Source organism: Neoarius graeffei, chromosome 9 (assembly GCF_027579695.1).
Source record: "Neoarius graeffei isolate fNeoGra1 chromosome 9, fNeoGra1.pri, whole genome shotgun sequence".
NCBI classification, from domain to species: Eukaryota; Metazoa; Chordata; class Actinopteri; order Siluriformes; family Ariidae; genus Neoarius; species Neoarius graeffei.
In genome coordinates, this window is record NC_083577.1 from 40000972 (window position 1) to 40023317 (window position 22346).

Sequence of the window (22346 nt, forward strand, 5' to 3'; positions counted from 1 at the left end):
ACGCATTGCAATGTAATATTACACGCCTACAACTCCCATGAGCACCTGCATAAACATTCTGACAACATGTTAGACTTGTTTAGAACGTTTGTTAACATCTCAGACAAAATCAGTGATACAGTAACCTGCGGTTAATGAACAAAGCAACAAAGTTGCTGACGACTGACAAGTGCACTATGTGGCGGCATATAGCTGGAGTTTCAAACCCTGCTGCTCAGGAAAAAAGGGGCAGAGATGCGTAGGGCCGGAGGCAGCATGTTAAAATCACCAAGGTCCGTGATGCGCAAAGTGCGCGCCGAAAAATTTTCGATATATTTAAATGAGAGGGGTGAATTACATGTCACACAAGAGATCTATTCCTGAAATTACTCTTAATGGTGTTTGAACTGAATATCATCAGTTTTGAAAAAAAAAATCACGTATGTGGCAAGAGTAAGAATAATTTAAGCTTGTTTAATGGTTTGATCTGGCCCAAGCAATGAGGAAAAAAGATACCTTAACCATGTAGCCTATAGAACTAACCTACATTAACAATCTGGCATCTGTTACACCTACACAAAAAAAAAAAAAAAATTCTGGGAAAAAAAAATCAGTATACACCACCATGTCTGTGAAGATTCTCAGTCATCCAGGTTATGGTAAACTGTTGCTCTCTTTTACCACCCACAGTATACACCACCATATTTTAGGCAAAATTATCCAAGGCAAACATAAGTTGAAACTTTCCACTCTATTGCTTTGGCTTATTGAATGATTTATTTTTAAAATCTCAAACAAGGTAGGCTACAACTGCACTGCTTTGAAAATTTAAATTGAACAGCTTGATGGTTACCCTGAAAAAAACATGTCAACTGCACTGCATTCCTCCCCGAGTTGCGCACTCATTTGCTTTTGTGTTCTTGGTCTCAGAGCCATGCGCACGAAACAGACACAGAAGACAGATTCAACGTTTAACATAATTAACAATGCACTTTTTACGGAGACGTTTTAATGTTATTCTTTATTTTTTTATCCAGTTGAATATTTAGCATACAAATGTATTTTCAGTTCTTAAAAATGACCGAGGTCCAGACCACGGTGGCCTCAGAGCTGGCTATGGCTATGGAGATGAACAAGATGCTAATAGGAAGATAAGACAGTTCAATGACAAATGGAAGTTAGGGTGAGATTGGCTAGTTCATAGCAAAACTGAAAATACCATGTACTGGGGAAGACTGTAGAAAGTATTGCAAAGACAGGCACCAGTAATTAACCCCGCCGACAGTAGTCGGAGGGGTTATTATTTTCACCTGCGTCAGTCTGTGTGTGTGTGTATCTGTCTGTCTGTCTGTCTGTCTGTCTGTGTGTCTGCAAGATATCTCAAGAACCAATGGATCGATTTGGACAAAATTTTGTACATGTGTTGCCAATCACCCAGGAAGGAAACCATTAAATTTTGGAGGTCAAAGGTCAAGGTCATGGCAGAACTTCGAAATTTTCGCCCAATGTATTTTAATAGGGAAAAGGCGGGGTTTGCACTCGTTAGAGTGTCCCTGTCTAGTTTTAAACTTGAAACTATTAAGGACCATGAAAAGTCAAATGCACACATCAGTACTATAACATCAAAACAGGCGAAGACGGCTAGTTCACCAAGGACAGCATTGCTTTCAAGTCCCTGGCTGTCATGAAGTCGGCTGAGCTGGAGAGGATGGAGCTGCTGTTTAGAAACGTTCACGCAATTGGAAAGAAGTTGATCTCACCCCAGCTATCAACTTATGGCCTGTTGGAAGCCTCAGGTCATGAAGACCATTTTTCATGGACCATTCAGACTCATCTGATGATGAATGTAATGAGGACATTTAATGTCTCTCTCTACACATGTTCTCTCTCTCTCACACACACACACACACACACACACACACACACACACACACACACACACACACACACACACACACAGACAATTAATAGATCTCATTCTCATCTCATTATCTCTAGCTTCTTTATCCTGTTCTACAGGGTCGCAGGCAAGCTGGAGCCTATCCCAGCTGACTACGGGTGAAAGGCGGGGTACACCCTGGACAAGTCACCAGGTCATCACAGGGCTGACACATAGACACAGACAACCATTCACACTCACATTCACACCTACGGTCAATTTAGAGCCACCAGTTAACCTAACCTGCATGTCTTTGGACTGTGGGGGAAACCGGAGCACCCGGAGGAAACCCACACGGACACGGAGAGAACATGCAAACTCCGCACAGAAAGGCCCTCGCCGGCCACAGGGCTCAAACCCGGACCTTCTTGCTGTGAGGCAACAGCGCTAACCACTACACCACCATGCCGAATGTTATTTTTCATATTATACGATATTTCATATTGCAAAGGGCTTGAATTTGAGTTCAATAAACAGAATACTCTGTTTATATTTTTGTCTGAATTGGTTGCATGTTTTCATATAGGGAGCTACCTTAACAGCACTGAATACTTGAGTGCTACTGTAGAGATACATTATACTCTGCCATTCATAATTAAATCTAGATCTTCTGAACTTTAACGTATCATGGTGAAGAAAAAACTGCGATTTCCTGGCAACAAAATTGTGGCTAGTGAAAAGGCCGAATGGCTAGTGACTCGGGAAAACCACTAGCCACAGTGGCCGGTGAGCGAAAAAGTTAATGTAAAGCCCTGGTCTGGACTATGGGGTAGGGTCAAAGAAAAACATCCAAGCCCGGCTAAATTTTGAAAAAAAAAAAAATCATGAGCTTCCAAAAGCATGTGGGAAAATGTGTTATGGTCTGATGAAACCAAGATTGAACTTTTTGGCCACAATTCCAAAAGGTATGTTTGGCACAAAAACAACACTGCACATCACCAAAAGAACACCATACCCACGGTGAAGCATGGTGGTGGCAGCATCATGTTTTGGGGTTGTTTTTCTTCAGCTGGAACAGGGGCTTTAGTCAAGGTGGAGGGAATTATAAACAGTTCTAAATACCAGTCAATTTTGGCCCAAAACCTTCAGGTGTCTGCTAGAAAGCTGAAGATGAAGAGGAATTTCATCTTTCAGCATGACAGTGACCGCAAAAAAGTTTTGGAATGGCCCAGCCAGAGCCCAGACCTAAATCCAATTGAAAATCTGTGGGATGACCTGAAGAGGGCTGTGCACAAGAGATGCCCTCGCAATCTGACAGATTTGGAGCGCTGTTGCAAGGAAGAGTGGGCAAATATTACCAAGTCTAGATGTGGCAGGCTGATAGACTCCAACCCAAAAAGACTGAATGCTCTAATGAAATCAAAAGGTGCTTCAACAAAGTATTAATTTAAGGGTGTGCACACTTATGCAACCAGCTTATTGTACATTTTTTATTTATGTTTTTCCTCCTAACAGATTTGTTTGTTTTTCAATTGAATTGTACAGGTTATAGGTCACATTAAAGGTGGGAAAAGTCTTGAAATTATTTATTGTGGTCTCATTTTTTTTTTTACATCAGAAAAAACAATCATTTTAACGGGGTGTGTGCACTTTTTATATCCACTGTATATATGGCAAAAAAGAGAACAGTGGAAGTGATTGTGAGCATTGTAAATACACTCAGAAAAACTACATCTGAATGGCATTCATGACCAATACAAAATACATAAAAATGACACTTTTTTGACACCGAGAACATCAGGGGAGACATGATCTTATATGGAGACATCTCAAAAACCCAATCTGTTATAGGTACAGTAAAACTATGAACTACATTTACATAAAATGAGCTGTAGCAGATGAGTGCTCAGTCAGTTAATCCATCAACCATGAGCGCCTGTTCTTTATAGAAGAGTGCATTGAATTAACAAAAACCTTGGTATTACATTATTTATTCAATAATAAAAATAACCTACATCCTGTGCACGTTATGCTTTCATATCGGAGGCTTAAAGACAAGTGTTTGTTTGTAAAGGAGGGTAGATGCTTCTGAAACCTTTTCAAGAAAATGTGGCATGTGAACGATCACTTGAAAAATCAACATAAGCACATCTGGCTAACATAGTAGGCTAGCTATAAGCAGTTATGACACTATTGCTTATGTCTTGAGCATGCAGTCGGCCTGTAGTGAGCAGCACTGAACTGGTTCAAGGCTTATTTCTGCAGTCAGAACTTCTCAGTTAGCTTTTTTTTTTATCCTTCTGTTACCAAAATAATTTCCTATAGGGTTTATTAGGATGTTATTAGAGCTTGTCCTGCTCTCATTATTTCTAAAATTAAGTCATTCATTGTGTTGTTATTTAGGCCTTCATCTCACATTTCTTAGATTTTTGCCATTCCTTGTATATTGCTAACAATAAATTATCCCTGGCTTGTTCGTAGCCATTTGTTTGTTTTTAAAGCTCTTATTGTGTTAGCTCCATCCTATACGGCAGACGTGTTCTAACCTGCTCTACCTCTTAAATCTCAGTCGTCTTCAAAACAATCGTTTTTGCTGTTTCACTCTTTCAGCTTACCATTGAATATTAAGTGAACTCCTTCTATTAGTGTTTTGAAAGATGCATTAGCTAAGATCCATTGGGCGGAAGGGATCTCTAATGGGTAAACGGGTGGAGCTGAATAAGATTTGAATGATATTTTTACTCATTGACCTCACCACAATTTCCACACGTACACAAATCTCCACCCCCAAAATTTATAGTGGTTCAGCTAGAGTTACCATTAGAAAGGACTGTTATGACATGATTTTCAAGCGTGTTTGGATATTCTCCTGCTTGAAAGCCAAATTACAACACTATAAACATGCAAGTTCTCCTCATAATGATTTATATAGATGTGGAGGGGTATTGGGAGGTGTGTCTTTAAAATGACTGACAAGAAGCTAATCCAAAATATAAGCAGACGATCCGGGCTGAAAGGCAGATTTCCAAAATAGGTTGAGCTTTGTCATGTTTGTGTTCGCAATTCTATTATATCGTCATATCCATGTTGATCTCTGCTTGCTCCCATTGTTCCTGGCATAGGAGCTGTCATAAATTTCCAAACATTTGACAAATTTTATTGACATAAAGTGGTTTTTCAGTATTTAATTGATCTTTTAAATTAGGGTTTTGTGCACACACACACACACGTATTTTTCTACTGTGTGTTTAATGCTGCCTGTTTGTGCTTATTAGGCAGGTTACTCTTGATTAACTGCATTTCATATAGTGTCATTTTGACAATTCACAGCTCATCTCAACTGCAGTTACTAAAGAGGGAATTATCTGTGATATAAATATCTGTGAATTTCACTGTCTGTGCTCTGCTGCCACCTTGTGTTAAACAGAAGTGGCTCTATTAGGCATCTCATCTCATCTCATTATCTGTAGCCGCTTTAACCTGTCCTACAGGGTCGCAGGCAAGCTGGAGCCTATCCCAGCTGACTACGGGCGAAAGGCGGGGTACACCCTGGACAAGTCACCAGGTCATCACAGGGCTGACACATAGACACAGACAACCATTCACACTCACATTCACACCTACGGTCAATTTAGAGTCACCAGTTAACCTAACCTGCATGTCTTTGGACTGTGGGGGAAACCGGAGCACCCGGAGGAAACCCACACGGACACGGGGAGAACATGCAAACTCCACACAGAAAGGCCCTCGCAGGCCACGGGGCTCGAACCCGGACCTTCTTGCTGTGAGACGACAGTGCTAATAACTACACCACCATGCCGTCTATTAGGCATACATCTGTATAATAACATTCATAAAAGTGCTCTGGATCTCAACAGAGGAAATGTCAATTTTCTTCCTCTTTTCTAATATATTAACTTGGAATAATCTGGTGAAATAGCCTGTAAATAATTGATATATTTTATCCTGCTTCTCTGTCTCTGTCTTAATTAACTGTCTTCTTTTTATTCTCCTCACGATATCACTATCTTCACTTCTGCTTTACCTCTTTCCCCTCATCCTTATCTTCTTCTCCTCCATCACCCTCACCCCTCTCTCCTTGTGGTTCCTCTTCTTTCTCTCCCTCACCATCCCCAACCTCCCGATCTCTCTCAGCCTCATCGTCCGTTTCGCTCCCGGCCCCCTCGGCCACAATGCCCTCCCAACCATCAGTCTGTAGTTCTAGCTGCTCCACACGACTCTTCATTTTGTCGACACTAGACTCCAATTCAGCCATCAACCGTGCCAGTTTGGTCTGTAGTGTCTCCAGGCTAGACTCAATGCGTACCACTTTGTCCTCCAGCTTCTCCTTTTCCTCCCCCCCTTCATCTGTAACCTCTAGCATTCCCATCTTGGTGAGGATTTGGCGCCCCTTTTCCTCCAAAAGACGCTTGGCAGCTGGGAACCCAGACAGAGTGTTTGTTAGGTCCTCCTTGGACAGGCTGAAAAGGTCTGAGTAACCAATGCTGCGGATGTTGGCTGTACGCCGATTACCTGATCTGTTGCCTGGATGATATAAAATGAAAGGATGTCATAGGGTGTAGTATAATTTGTTCTTAATCAAATGAATTGTCTACAGTGCCTACACTTCCTGTGAAATTTTCCACTTTTTATAGTGTTACAACCTGAACCTGAAATGGACGTCATTGGGATTTTATATCCTGAATCCACAAAAAATGGCCCATAATGTTACAGGAAATTGTAAATAATTTTTTAAACAACCACTAGACCAAAATAAATTTTTTGGTCTTAGAACAAAGTGCTACTTTTGACAGAAATCCAACACTGATCATCACCCTGAGAACACTGTCCCCACAGTGAATCATGGTGGTGGAAGCATCATGTTGTGGGGATGCTTTTCATCAGCAATGACTGGGAAACTGGGCAGATTTGATGTATGGAGTCAAATACTTGGGAATTGTCAAAGAAAATCTGTTCCAGTCTGCAAGAGACTTGAGAGTGACAAAGACCCTAGGCATAGTGCCAAAACTACACTTGAGTTGTCCAAACCCAAGAGCCTGTTAGAACATGTTAGAATGATCCAGTCAAAGCCCAGACCTCAATCTGATTGAGAATATGTGGCAAGACAAAGTGGCTGCTGACCAGTGATCTCTTTTCAATCTGACCGAGCTTTAAATGGATCCTCCAGCGAATTTATTCTCAAACTTATTTTAAGTAAAAGTAGTCGCAGATTTCAAAAATCAAACTTTCATTTTCGGAGACCAAATAGTGTTCGAGAAAAATGAATTTTCTTTAAAATGCCAAATGGGCTTGACATACGCGATGACATAATGTAGTGGTAGCTTGGAGCAACACAGCTGTTTATATTCTGTGTTTACATCATAGTTTTGCTAGTTTTACAAGTATTTTACCAAATTTATCAGCTTTTAAATAAGTATGCCTCATTGTGTAGCATATACAAGCCACAATGATGCTAAAAAGAAAGCACAAGCTGGAGCTAGACCTCATTTCCACAGAGAAAATACAAAGTGTGCTTGTTCAGCTGTGGCAGAGGGTCACTGACAGTAGTGTACATGTAGTGTGTGTGTGTGTGTGTGTGTGTGTGTGTGTGTGTGTGTGCGCGTGTGCGCCTACACGCTCTAAAATCTCGGTGTAAAATGGCTTAACTCGCAGTGTGAAATGACATTTCGTGCTCTAAAATCTTTTATTACATGATCTACATGGCGCTGGGTAGATTAACAGAGAGTGTGGCATTTTCATCCATTCAAATGAATGGAGTTTCGGGAGAAAAATTTAATGTCATGTCATGCTGCAGGCCTCACACTCTAAAATCTCTGCTTTAAACCATGCCGCATTCTCTGTTAACCTACCCAGCGCCATGTAGATCATGTAAAAAAAGATTTTAGAGCACAAAGTGTCATGTTGCGCTGTGAGTTGAGCCATTTTAAACCGAGATTTTTTCTATGGGAAAAAATGATAGAAAAACGACAAGAACGAGAGAACAGGTGCATCTATCCAAAAGCTGTATACAAGCACACTACATTGCTTCAGGCTGTTCAGGCTGAATATGTCAAAGTTGGAACGGTGTCGATATCTTTTTGAAGACAAAGACTTTTCATTGTACAGGTCTCTGCGCTATACAGCTTACAGACAGTTCACTTGGTTGACTCATAGCTAAGTGGGGAAAACAATAAGGAGAGTTATTAGTATCCTTGCTAAGCACAAAGCAGCGTGAAGTGCACTATTGTTCATCTTAAGTTTACTTTATTATTTTTATTATTATTATTATTATTACAATAAAGTAAACTTAAGAAGAACAATAGTGTGCTTCACGCTACAAGTTAAGCCATTTTAAACCAAGATTTTAGAGCACGCAGGCACACACACTCTACACACACTATGCCACACACACTACACACACTTTTACACACACTAAACACACACTACATGCACACACACTATCTGTAGCTCATGTAAAAAAGATTTAGCAGCGTGAGGTCTCATGTCTGATCCAGTTTCTGTTGGTGACCCTCTGCCACAGCTGAGCAAACACACTTTGCATTTTCTCTGCAGAAATGCAGTCTAGTTCCAGCTTGTGCTTTCTTTTTAGCATCATTGTGGCTTTGATATGCTACACAATGAGGCATACTTATTTAAAAACTGATAAATTTGGTAAAATACTTGTAAAACTAGCAAAACTACGATGTGAACAGAGAATATAAACAGCTGTGTTGCTCCAAGTGACCGCTACCTGGCATCATCGCATACGTCAGGCCCATCTGGCATTTTTAAAAAAAATATATTTTTCTCGAACACTATTTGGTCTCCAAAAATGAACGTCTGATCTTTTTTTAAATCTGCAACTACTTTTATTTAAAATAAGTTTGAGAATAAATCCACTGGAGGATCCCTTTAATAATTTTGCCAAAAAGAATGGGAAAAATATCAGAATCCAGATGTGAAACCCTGGTAGAGGCAACCAGGTTTTGATCTGAAATATCTTAGTATTTCGCAGAATTCATCATGCAATCTCTATTCACAAAAGACAAACATGCTGATGGTATGCATGACCAAAAAAAGGTGATTTTGGATTCCTTTGCCCACAACAATGTAATTGTAGTTCTAATTATGTTTAGTGAAGCACAAGTGTTGCATTTTGGGAGAGTTCTCAGAAAGACCTTCTTTATTTTAATGTTCTACATTTAACTTATTTCCCACTTATTCCTATATTTGTTTTAACTTTTATATTGTATACTACATAATATATGGCTCTACATTTTTTCAAGTGTACTGTGGTTGTTATAAAACTCTTTGATCAAATAAGTTTCATCTTGGAAGAAACATCTTATAGGTGTAGTCAATAACTATAGAGTACATTTGAAACACTGCACATGAGACATGCACATGTTTGTCATACCATTAGATGTTCCTACCTTTTATGTTGAGGATGCTGATCTCACCAAAGAAATTACCTTCACCCAGTACAGCAAACTGAGTGACCCCATCGTCTGCTACCACAGCCAGCTTCCCTTCTTTGATGATGTACATTTCATGCCCTACATCACCTTTCCTGCACACGTACTCTCCAGGGCTGTAGAACTACGCAAAGGGAATAAAAAGCATTGTACTACACAGCATAATTTTAGGTTCTAACCTCTTTTAATGTGAGCTTTTTTTAAATTTTGACCTGTGGGGTGAGCTTGAGCACCAGTTCTTCCAGTAAGCTGCTCTCACAGTTCTGGAAGATGGTAACCTTAGACAGAATGGGTAGATGCACGCTCACAGCAATGGCCGTCTGCAGTGTGACTGGTAGCTGCTGGAGGATTTCATTCTCCCGAGTGATCTTCCTGTTTCAGAGCAGAGCTAAATGGCTACCAAAGCTTTTCTGCTTTGCAAAATGATATGAATACAATATAGCTGAATGAGTTAAAAAAGATAGGTGATTACATTTTTCATAACAGCAATAAGACTCACTTGTGGATATGGAGATGTTGGTACCAGGTGTTGACACGTTTGTGTAGTGTTTTGCTGATTCTCCGGCTGCCCAAGTAGCTCTTTACCAGCTCGTGATTGGGGAAGAAGACGTTGTCCCTGGTACGCAGGTTCATTATTACACTCCCTACGCTTCCCACCACAGAGGCAAACACCAGCACGGCAATCAACAGGTCAGCAATCATGAAGAGAAATTCCTCCTCACAGGTTGGCTGAGGGGTGTCACCCACTGTGGTGAGGATCAGGGTGGAAAACCAGAAGGAATAGAAGTACTGACGGCGTGTGGAATTAAACTCACTGTCTGTGGTGTCAGGGTAGACCCAGTCATCACTTCCAAAGCCAATATATTTTGAGAGGGCAAAATAGAGGCATGCATTCCAGTGGATGAGGATAAAGATGAGAATCATTAGTTTGGATATGCGGAATATGTTGGGGTAGGCAGTACGTGTCTCCATGCGGTCCAAGGCCTCAGAGAGGCGAGGTGAGCGAAGAAACCGGTTTATCCGCACCACGGGAGTCTTGAAAAAATTATTCAAGTAGAGCAGATCAGTGGGCATCTGGGACAGCACATCCCACAAAATCTGAGAGGAGTGCAGGTAGCGTTTTTTGAGCCGTGACATATCTCGCACGAGGCTGCCCTGCTCTAAAAACCCTGTGGACAACAGAGGAGAGAAATACATAAATTATCCATTTAATTTTTTTCTTCCTTGGCAGTTCTGTCTCTCAGAAGAAAGTAATGAACTCTGGCAAAATAGCTTTAATTCATTTTCAGTATTGTTTCCAAATCCTGATTCTAGAGTAAAACTGCAGTTTTCCTCCATCGCTGCACTTATTTTAGCTCTTGAAGGAGTGCCAGAGACTCAAAGACGAGTGTTTAGAAATTCTGTTTTTTTATTATTAAAAAAATAAAACACATAAAGCAGTTTTTTATGTGAAAACATTGCTATTTCAAAAATAGATCATACTTACAGAAATTAAAATGGTCACAAAATTATAAAGATTGTTACACTTACCAGTACGGACCTTGATGAATATGTCAACCACATAGACCAGATCAGAGACGTAGTCTAGGGTGTACCAAATAGCCTGAAATTTCTGGTCAACTTCATAAAAACAAACCCTTAAACAATATTAACAAAGGTTTTAGTTAATTACAAACATAGAAAGGGTATCAACTCTACCTATGTTTAGTGATATCTGATATGGTTTCTTCACCTTTACTGAATAAACCTTAATATTCTTTTAATCTTTGTTGGCTTTGAAAAGTACATACTTGTTATTTCCAGCTAGGCTGTTTGTTATTCATGTGTTTGTATACTATGCCATTAGGTTTTAGTCAGGGCCTGTTCTGTCTTTATTGACATCATAAAACCTCCTACCTGAAGATAATAATAACCCAGTTGTAGATGATGGGAAAGATCATGAGCTGCAACCAGCCATAATAAAACTCTTCAGAGGGATCAATCACCCACTCCCGCCAGCTGAACAAGAGAGAGAGAGAGAGAGAGAGAGAGAGAGAGAGAGAGATTACAGTGTGTTGCTGGTTGTTTCAATCCATTATAAAACCACAAGCAAACAAACAAACAAAAAAAATGACCTTGTACATTCACAATATCTTACTGTCTGCTTAGTTGGCAAGTCAGTGGCAGTTCTAGCTTGTTTGGCGCACTGGGTGGGGTTCGCCTAACTACTCATTCATTGTTGTAAATTAACTTTTTGTCATTTCAGACATCTCACCCTTATAAGAATCTTACTGCTTTGATTGGTCAAAACTCCTGAAACATTCATAGGATACACTAAACTGAAATTGGTGAGCATTGCGTTATGCTCAGAAAGTTGAATCAAGTTCAATTTGAACCAACACTCTGCTTCTACTTCACTAGCGTAATACTAGCCATGTCAACTGTTCTGCTGCCTTATCATAGCAAACAATAGAAAATCTGTTGCTTCTGCCAGTACTCCCACTGGTCAGTGTGATCCCCAACTTAGAGGTGTGCTATCTGATAGATTCCTCTGCTCCCCCTACCTTGGGCTTCCAGTGGGGAGATCTGAGGTAAACTTACCTCTGCCCCTCTCCCCATCTCATATTTGGGAGACCTTCCCAGGCAGTAGCCCGCTAGCTAAGAAATTAGAATCAGGGTGCCCATACTAACAAGGTTAACTGGCCCACATGTTGACAAGATATAAGTGACGTGCATAAAAAACTGATTGTGCAAATGTCACCATTCTGATTTTTTTGTGCAGGTGCCCTGTGCCACCCCCAGCAAGATACTGCCCTGGGTGGCCGCCCATGTCATGAATACCTAAATCCATAACTGCACCAAGTAGTTACTGTGATTACAGAGTGTCTATTTGCACCCGGGTGTGAATAGTCATATGGCAGCTATTCAGCTATTTACACCCAAATTAGCTATTCAGCATTTTACAACTGGTTAGGGTTAGAATCTGGGTGTAAATAACATTGTAGGCTGTGGACACCTGGGTGCTTGTCTTGTTGCTGAGTGATGCTATATACACCTGGGTGTAAGTAGCCACTTTGGTTATCCACCCTGGGTACAAATAGTTTTGTTGGTGTAGGACTCCCTATGTGTGGGTGGAGCACAGAGGACGGCAGGACAGGGATCAGGTTCCAAAATAGCGTTTATTGCTAGACTTTTCAGTTTAAACAATAATTCATTCATTCATTCATTCATTCATTCAAACAGACACACACATAACCGGCGTCTGGTTCAGGGATGAGCTACCTCTGCTCTCACTCTCCCTCCTCATATAGGGCGCAGTCACTGGGAAGACACACAAACACAGGTTAATTGCTCTCAGGTGAAGTGATTCTGCCACTTACCTTCCCTGACTCCGCCCTCCTGTCACAGACCGGCGCTTGACCACGCCCCCGCTGCCACAGTTGGCTACGGACATCTGGATGCAAATAACATTTGCCTTAATTTTACCAGCATTGTAGTTGGAACTGCCAAGCAGATGGAGAGATGGGCTGAGTACTACCAGAACCTGTACTCCACAGAGAATAAGATTAGTGAGTCTGTCCTTGCCAACTTCCCCACCTTGCCCGTCATGGAAGGGCTAGACTGACCCCCAACTGAGGATGACCTCAGCAGGGCTATTATCCTGCTTGCTCATGGAAAGGCACCAGGCAAAGACAGCATCCCTGCAGAAGTGTGGGAAACCAGCGTTACTAAGCCATCTTCACAAGCTACTCTGCCAGTGTTTGGAGGAGAGATCAGTATCCCAAGACATGTGAAATACAAACATTGTTACGCTTTCTAAGAACAAGGGGGACTGCAGTGATTGTAATAATTACAGAGGCATATCCCTGCTCAGCATTATTGGCAAGCCATTTGCCTGAGTGGTGTTGAAGAGGCTGCAGACACTAACAAAGCAAGTGTACCCTGAGTCCCACTGTGGTTTCAGGGCAGAGAGATCCACAAGCGATATGAGCTTCTCACTCAGGCAGCCACAAGAGCCGGGAACAGAGACAGCCCCTATACATCGCCTTTATCGACCTGACCAAGGACTTTGACTTAGTCAGCAGAAGAGGCCTATTCACACTCTAGGAGAAGATTGGCTGACTGACAAAGCTGCTAAAACTCATCTCCTCCTTCCAAGATGGCATGCAAGAAACAGTGCATTTCGACAGATCAGCCTCAGAACCGCTCCCCATACAAAACGGAGTGAAATAGTGTTGCATTCTTGCTCTGACATTGTTCAGTATTTTCTTCTCCCTTGTTCTGTCATATGCTTTCAGGGCATCTGATATTGGAGTGTATTTACACACAAGGTCTCATGGCAAGCTCTTCAACCTCGCACACCTCAGAACAAAGACCAAAGTGCACCAGGTCCTGATTAGTGAGATGCTTTTTGCTGATGATGCTGCCCTCGTATCCCACACACAGTCTGGTTTCCAGAGGCTAGTCAGTTCCCTGGTGCACGCTTGCTTTTGTTTGGTCTCACTATCCGTCTGAAGAAGGAAGATAGATAGATAGATAGATAGATAGATAGATAGATAGATAGATAGATAGATAGATAGATAGATACATACATACATACATACATACATACATACGGTACATACGGTACATACGGTACATACATACATTATTAACCCCACAGGGAAATTCAAGGTATCCAGTAATATTTCCGCATTGCACAAGATCAATACGAAAACTAAATAGCATTATACAAGGAGGTTGTATAAAAAACTAAAATACAAAATACCAAAGAAATAAAATTACCAAAAAGAGCAAATAATAGAATATATAGCTCTCAGTGTGGGAGGTAGTGCAGTTGGCAGTAACCAGTCACAGTGCAAATGAGAGTGTAATGAGCAGTGCAAATACTTTGTGGACAGTTACATACATATGCAGTGTGTTTAGTGATATATGGTAGATAAAAAGCATAGTATATTACATAATAGGCATAATTAAAGTATATATCAGTACATATAGTATATGTAATAGTGTATGATATATTATATTAAGTTAGTATATAAATATTAAGTTAGTATATATAACAGTATGTATAAGTAAGTAGGTACATTATAACAGTATATAATAATAAAGTATATAATAAGGTAAAGTACAACATACCGGCTTATCTACAAATATCTATATATACCCATCTATGCATATAATGTACATCTATGTAAGCAGCAGAAAAGTACAATGGACATGAAATAAGCAGTGTAACTAGTCCTGAGTACAGCAAAGTCACAGAGTCTTATTTTTGCTGAGCCGGGAGGAGTTGAACAGTCTAATGGCCTGAGGGACAAAAGATTTCCTGAATCTATCCATGGTGCAGGGCAGGGACAACAGTCTTCCACTGAACGAGCTCCTTTGTCTGATGATGGCGCCATGCAGAAGGTGGTGAACATTGTCCATAGTTGAGAGCAGTTTGCTCAGGGCCTTTCGCTCTGCCACTGGTGACTCCAGCTCAGTTCCCAGCACAGAGCCAGCTTTCCTCACCAGCCTGTCAAGCCGTCCAGCATCTCTCTTCTTAATGCTGCCTCCCCAACACACTACAGTACAGAAGAGGACACTGGCTACCACAGACTGGTAGAACATCAGCAGCAGTTTTCAGCAGATCCTGAAGGACCCGAGCCTCCTCAGGAAGTAGAGTCTGTTCTGACCCTTCCTGTAGAGGGTGTCAGTGTTCACTGTCCAGTCCAGCTTGTCGTCCAGATGTACACCCAGGTATTTGTAGGTCCTGACCATCTCCACATCGACCCCCTCAATAGAGATCGGCTGCAGAGTCGGCCTGGACCTTTTAAAGTCCACAAGCATTTCTTTTGTTTTACCAATGTTCATCTGCAGGTGGTTGGATTTACCCCACCACACAAAGTCCTTTATCAGGCTCCTGTACTCATCCTCCTGTCCATCATGAACACATCCCACAATCACAGTATCGTCCAAGAACTTCTGCATGTGACAAGACTCCGAGTTGTATTTGAAGTCTGATGTATAGAGAGTGAACAGAACTGGAGCGAGCACAGTCCCCTGTGGTGCTCCCATGCTGCTGATCATCGTGTCAGAAATGCCGTCCCTGATCCTGACATGTTGTGGTCTCCCAGTGAGGTAGTCTGTGATCCAGGAGACCAAATGTGTGCCCACCTCCATCTCCTGCAGCTTGTCTCTCAGTAGAAGGGGCTGGATGGTATTAAAGGCGCTGAAGAAGTAAAAAAAACATGATCCTCACTGCGCCACTCCCCTTGTCCAGATGAGAGTGAGTCCTGTGCAGAAGATAGAGGATGGCATCATCCACTCCCACCTTCTCCCAGTACGCAAACTGCAGTGGGTCCTCAGCATGGTGGACCTGGGGTCTGAGGAGGCTCAGCAGCAGTCACTCCATGGTTTTCATCACGTGTGATGTCAAGGCGACCAGCCTGTAGTCATTCAGTTCCTCTGGATGTATTTTCTTGGGAACTGGAATGAGGCACGACGTTTTCCATATGACAGGAACCCTCCCAAGGTGAAGGCTCAGGTTAAAGACATGTTGGAGGGGCTCCCCCAGTTGGGCAGCGCAGGCCCTCAGCATCCTGGGACACACCTTGTCCGGGCCTGCTGCCTTCCTGGGGTGGAGTCTCCTCAGCTCTCTCCTGACTTGGTCTGTGGTGAAGATGGGGGGACTGGATGTGTATTCCATCTGCAGGACGTGTTGATGGCTCTGATAATGATGATGATGGTGGTGGGGGTGAGGGCTGATCTGCTGGTGATGGTGACGAGGTGACAACTGCTGTAGGAGGAGGGGAGGAGGGGCAGCAGGAGCACGACAATCAAACCTGTTGAAGAAGTGGTTAAACTGGTTTGCCCTGTCCATGCCCCCGTTTGATGAGCTGCCGCTGTTCTTCTTGCAGCCTGTGATGGTTTTCATCCCATCCCAGACCTCCTTCATGTTGTTTTCTTGCAGCTTCTGTTCCACCTTTTTCCTGTATGACTCCTTGGCCTCTTTTAGCTGGACTTTGAGTTCCCCCTGTACATGCTTCAGCTCTATCCTGTCTCTGTCTTTGAATGTCCTCTTCTTTTGGTTGAGGAGGCCCTTGACTTCACTGGTAATCCAGGGCTTGTTGTTTGGAAAGCAGCATACAGTTTTTGTGGGAACAGCAATGTCCCTGCAAAAGTTCAAGTTGTCCTTTATGCAGTGTGTCACCTCCTTAATGTCCTCCCCATGCGGGTCTACTAGTACATTCCAGTCGGTCGTCTCGAAGCAGTCCTTAAGAGTTTCCTCTGCCTTGGGAGACCAGGCCCTGAATGAACGCATGGTAGTGGGCTGCCTCAGAACCATTGGTTTGTACTGAGGCTGTAGGAGAACCAGATTATGGTCAGATCTCCCCAGCGGTGGTAGTGAGATTGCCCTGCATGCGTCCCTTACATTGGCATACAATAGGTCTATGGTCCTGTTTTTCCTAGTGGGACAGTCCACAAACTGATGAAAGGCAGGGAGAGTGAAGTCCAGAGTGACATGGTTAAAATCCCCAGAGATCACGAAGAAAGCCTTGGGGTGTTGTGTCTGCAGCACTGCTATGGTGGAGTGAATGACGTCACACACCGCCTGCGGAGGAATGTAAACACAGGTGAAAATGGCATGTGTAAACTCCTGAGGCATGTAATATGGTCGGAGACTCACCGCTAACAGTTCAATGTCCCGGCAGCAGATGATCACCTTAACGTCCCGAGTTGCACCATCTGGTGTTAATAAACAGTGCGAGTCCCCCACCTTTGCGCTTGCCGCTCAGCTTCATGTCCCTGTCCGCTGTCACTGTAGTGAATCCAGGTAGCTCCACATTAAAATCCAGTGTGTTGCTGTTAAGCCATGTCTCCGTGAAACACAACAAACTACACTCCCTGTAGAGCCTCTGGGTTTTCACCAGTCCTGCCAACTCATCAGTTTTGTTGGTTAGCGAGTTCACATTCCCCATAAGCACCGATGGAACCGAGGGTTTGTACCTCTACTGCCCCTCCATCTTCTTAGCCTTGCGCTTGGCCCCAGCTCTGCAGCCTGGGTACCTCCTCCTCAGTTCCGCAGGTATTGAGTGGACAATGCCCTCGCGTCCCCTTGGTTGTAAGGCGAGCAGTGATCATGAGCAGAGATCATGGAGTAGGATGTCAGCAAAATCCCCAGCATCAACATTGGCAACCAAACTCTGCAAGTGGTAGAGGAATTCACCTACTTAGGATCAGCAGTCTCAAACAACCTATTCCTTGACCCTGACGACCTGTCCCTTGAAACAAGGATAGGGAAAACCAATGCCATGATGGCCAAACTATACAAGAGAGTGTGGGAAAACAACAAGCTCATATCAGTCACCAAGATGATAGTGTACAGAGCCAGTGTACTGAGCGCCCTTCACTACGGCAGCGAGACCTGGTCAACCTACCTGCGCCAGGAGCACCACCTGTATGTCTTCCACCTGGGGTGTTTGCGCTGGATCCAGAGCATCTCTTGGAAGGACCACATGACAAAACAGTACGTCTTGGACCAGGCCAGCATCCCAAGCATCTATGCCCTCACACAGTGATGACTACGATGGCTTGGCTTGTCACATGCAGGATGGCTGTATCCCTAAAGACATCTTGTGTGGAGAGCTCGCCAAAGGATCTCGGCCCACAGGATGCCCAAAGTTGCAATAAAGGGACATGTGCAAATGCGACCTGAAGTCTGGGGACATCAGTGGTATTACATGGGAAAAGACAGCCATAAGTCGTTGTGCCTTGGCATCAGGCTATGCACAAAGGCATCTCTGTCACAGAAGAAAAGCAAAGCAAACTCTGAGCAAACAGGAGAGAGAAAAGGAAAGCTATGGCAGCTAATGCTCAGACACTCTCATCAGCCTTTGTGTGCAGCATTTGTGGCAAGGACTGCCACTCTAGAATTGGCTTTTTCAGCCATAGCCGACTCTGCCCTACACTCAAATAAGTGGGTGCATCCATGGTCTATTTAGACATAGGAAGCCTTCCATGTGTAACTCTAAAAATTGTTTACATTGTAAAACATTGTGTTTTTAAAGCATAGGATTATAGTCCTGAAAATTGTTGGGAAAAATTTAAAAAAGAAATAAAGAAAGAATAAGAAGCAAGCTATGAGTATCTATTTGAGTATGAGCATCTATTTTAAATATCTGGCTAGCTAGCAACCATTAGCTACTTAGCTAAAATAACTTAGTGTTACCTAGCTGTACATCTGGCTTTAAGCTTGTAGTGCTTACCCTGCTTTGCCAAATTGAAGGTATGCTTTATTTTAATCAAAACATATGATGGCATAATAAATAGCCAGATGGCCTTTGCTGCTTCACATAAATGCTTTTACCATCTATCTTTACAGTAAAGTTAATGATACTGTATATCACACAGTTAACTCCTTTGATACAGTATAATCAAGCAGTGCTGTAAAACATCTCATATCATTATCTCTAGCCGCTTTATCCTGTTCTACAGGGTCGCAGGCAAGCTGGAGCCTATCCCAGCTGACTACGGGCGAAAGGAGGGGTACATCCTGGACAAGTCACCAGGTCATCACAGGGCTGACACATAGACACAGACAACCATTCGCACTCACACCTACGGTCAATTTAGAGTCACCAGTTAACCTAACCTGCATGTCTTTGGACTGTGGGGGAAACTGGAGCACCTGGAGGAAACCCACGCGGACACGGGGAGAACATGCAAACTCCACACAGAAAGGCCCTCGCCGGCCCCGGGGCTCGAACCCAGGACCTTCTTGCTGTGAGGCGACAGCGCTAACCACTACACCACCGTGCCGCCCTGCTGTAAAACATATTAAAGATTATCATATGACCCATACAGATCTGTGTGCATGCTTTTAATAAAACCATTGGGAAAATGCACTGCGCTCGGTCCATACGGCATGACCTTGAGCCAAATATTTTTCCGTCCGCCCTCCCACTCAGTCAATAAGTACATATTATTCTGTCCACATTCACTGGATATGAGCAATTACGCACTCTGATTGGCTACTCTACTACTAGGCTATCAGTTCATACACCATGAGTAGAGAAAAACAAAATGGTGGAGCGTGTTGCTGAACCAACTGAGGATGAAATAAAAAACGTTCTCGAAAACAAAACCCCAAAAAATACAAAAAAGTAACAAAATATGGAATAAAAGTATTTGATGGTAAGAATATATCTTTTTTATTTTTCAAGTATTGTTGTGGTTTTTTGTTTTTTTGGGTTTTTTTTTTTTTACAAATTGCTACTGTCATTTTGCTGGTTTGTTTACATTCTAAGTTGATTTTGTCAGACATTTTGTATAAAGTTTTTATTTATCAAATTTGCAAAAAAATAAAAATGCTTTGTTTCTCAAAATCCAGTGAATGTGAATAGAATAAAGCAGTTATTCCACTCAATCTCATCGTACATGGCTTGTAGCCAACTCGATTTCATGGAATAACTCGAATACGACTCGATTTCATGGAATAACTGTTAAATATGCCGTATCATACAAAACATGAAGTATTTATGCATGTGTATGTCTGTATATTTGTACAAAGTGTAGCAAAGCAAGGCAAGGCAAGTTTATTTGTATAGCGCATTTCATACACACAGGCAATTCAATGTGCTTCACAAAAAATAAAAGCATAAGAACAGTAACAAAGAATTAAAGTAAAAGTAAAATCATTAAAATCAAAATTAAAAGAAATTATGTTAAAGGAAATTAATTACACTTTAGGTAAAAATTAATCAAGTGAAAGCATCTGAAAACAGCTTTGTCTTGAGCCTGGATTTAAAACTAACAACAGTAGGAGCATTTTTGATCTCATCTGGAAGTCGGTTCCAAAGCTTAGCAGCATAGCAACTAAAGGCTGCTTCACCACACTTCGTTTTGACAGCTGGTATTACTAGCAAGTTTTTCTCCTGTGATCTTAGAGACCTAGTTGGTGCATATAATTGAAACATATCCAGTAGGTAGCTGGGTCCCATCCCATTTAATGTTTTAAATAGAAGAAGTAATGCCTTAAAGTCAATTCTATAGCTCACTGGGAGCCAGTGCAGAGACCTTAGGATTGGAGTGATATGGACTACCCTTTTTGTTCTTGTAAGAACCCTTGCTGCTGCATTTTGGATTAGTTGAAGCTCTTTGATGGTCTTTTTTGGAAGACCTGTGAAAAGGCTATTGCAGTAATCAACCCTACTGGAGATGAAAGCATGAATAAGTTTTTCTAGATCATGCTTTGACATGAGACCCCTGAGTTTAGAAATGTTTTTAGGTGATAGAATGCAGACTTTTTTACCACTTTCATATGACTGTTGAAGTTAAGTTCACTGTCAATAAGGACACCAAGGTTTTTGACAGTATCCTTTGCTTTAAGCCCCTTAGTTTCAAGAACAGTGGCAATCCTAAGCCTTTCCTCCTTTTTGCCAAATATAATTACTTCAGTTTTATCTGCGTTCAGCTGAAGAAAATTGTGAGACATCCATTTGTTAATTTGGTCAATGCATCTATGAAGAGACTCAAGAGGGGCATAGTCATTAGGTGACATAGCTAAGTAAAGCTGAGTGTCATCTGCATAGCTATGGAAGTTTACAGTCACTCATATACTGATGTTCATGGCTTGATTCCTATTGATGGATACTGATAGACACATTGGTCAATTATGAGACAAATACTGTATATGGTTTGTATATACAGTATGTAAAAGGATCAAAGGGTGGTGCAGTTGGTTAGCACTGTTGACTCACAGCAAGAAGGTTCTGGGTTCGAGCCCAGTGGCTGACAGGGGCCTTTCTGTGTGGCGTTTGTATGTTCTCCCTGTGTCTGTGTGGGGTAGATAGAAACCGGGTGCTCTGGTTTCCCCCCCAGTCCAAAGACATATAGTTAGGTTAACTGGTTACTCTAAATTGTCCATAGGTGTGTGAATGATTGAGAGGAGAAAACCTCTATAATAATCCAGTAGAAGGCAATGGGAAATCACTACTGTAATTCTTCCCTAGAGACTTTGATGGCTAGAGCAGTCATGTCACTGTAGTGATATGCCAGATAGATAGAAAAGGATCAAAGAGACACTCACTTCACTTTTGTTTTCTGCTCCTTTTTCTCCTCTTTCTGTCCTTCTGCTTTTGCCACTTCTGCTTCACCATCTTTTTGTGTGCGATGCCAGCGAATAAGTTTAGTCCAACGATTCATTATAGATTCTACAGTATAGTACTAGTTAAATCATTTTCTCACACGTACACTGATATTCTTTCATCCATAAACTAGTCAGAAGTGTGTGTGTGTGTGTGTGTGTGTGTGTTTGCCTCAACCTATGCATTGTTTGGCTTCATAACCCTATCTTCATAGTAACAAGACCCTGTGCAGTGCAAGAGGCAGATGATGCTCGTTGCTGCAGTGACGTCTCCCTGGAGGGACTCACGAGTACAAGGTGTCTTATTGACAGTAAAAATGGTCAAAAACTCACAAGAGGAAACCTGTAGGTGAAAGAAAAGATCTAAGATGCACTGACACTGAAATAATTATTGATTTGAAATCCTTGTATCATGCTTAAGTCTGTATTATTCTATAACTGAAATAAAATTATATGTTGAGGTTTAACTGAGCTGCAGATAGTTTTAGGAGAGAAGCATTTATGCAAGAACAAGTTTGTTGTGTGATTTAATAGGCTAATGGTGTCAGAATAAATGTGTCGGATTAAAAAGAGGGTTACAGTGGACATAGATAGATAGATAGATAGATAGATAGATAGATAGATAGATAGATAGATAGATAGATAGATAGATAGATAGATAGATAGATAGATAGATAGATAGATAGATAGCACAATGTATTTTATTATAACATTAGGTCAGCTTGATAAAAATACAATACCAAATCAGAAAAAGTTGGGTCAGTATGGAAAATGCAAACAAAAAGAAAGCAGTGTGTGGAAGCAGGGGCATGGTCGAGCTTCACTTGTGGGTGGCGAGGAGTCAAGTAGGACCAGCAGGTAACACATAATGACTTTCACCTGTGTTTGATAACTAGTAATTTAC

General features: G+C 41.9%; 1 protein-coding gene across 1 annotated transcript; it reads right to left on the bottom strand.

The window, feature by feature from the left end:
• Window positions 1-5683: 5683 nt before the first annotated feature.
• On the bottom strand, window positions 5684-21501 carry cnga4 (cyclic nucleotide gated channel subunit alpha 4). The gene is made up of 8 exons (XM_060930545.1): window positions 21386-21501; window positions 11230-11331; window positions 10864-10970; window positions 9833-10502; window positions 9546-9705; window positions 9292-9457; window positions 5893-6403; window positions 5684-5858 (listed from the first exon to the last, which is right to left on the bottom strand). Exons 1-8 carry the CDS (start codon window positions 21499-21501, stop codon window positions 5684-5686), a joined length of 2007 nt encoding a protein of 668 aa, XP_060786528.1.
• Between the last annotated feature and the right edge of the window lie 845 nt (window positions 21502-22346).

What these genes read in the sequence shown, in the direction of transcription:
- cnga4 (XM_060930545.1), bottom strand. Translation starts at nt 21,501, where the DNA reads ATGAATCGTTGGACTAAACTTATTCGCTGGCATCGCACACAAAAAGAT. An exon ending in TGGGTTATTATTATCTTCAG is followed by an intron (nt 10,971 to 11,229) that starts GTAGGAGGTTTT and finishes ATATTGTTTAAG; the next exon opens with GGTTTGTTTTTATGAAGTTG. An exon ending in CAGCATCCTCAACATAAAAG is followed by an intron (nt 6,404 to 9,291) that starts GTAGGAACATCT and finishes TATATCATCCAG; the next exon opens with GCAACAGATCAGGTAATCGG.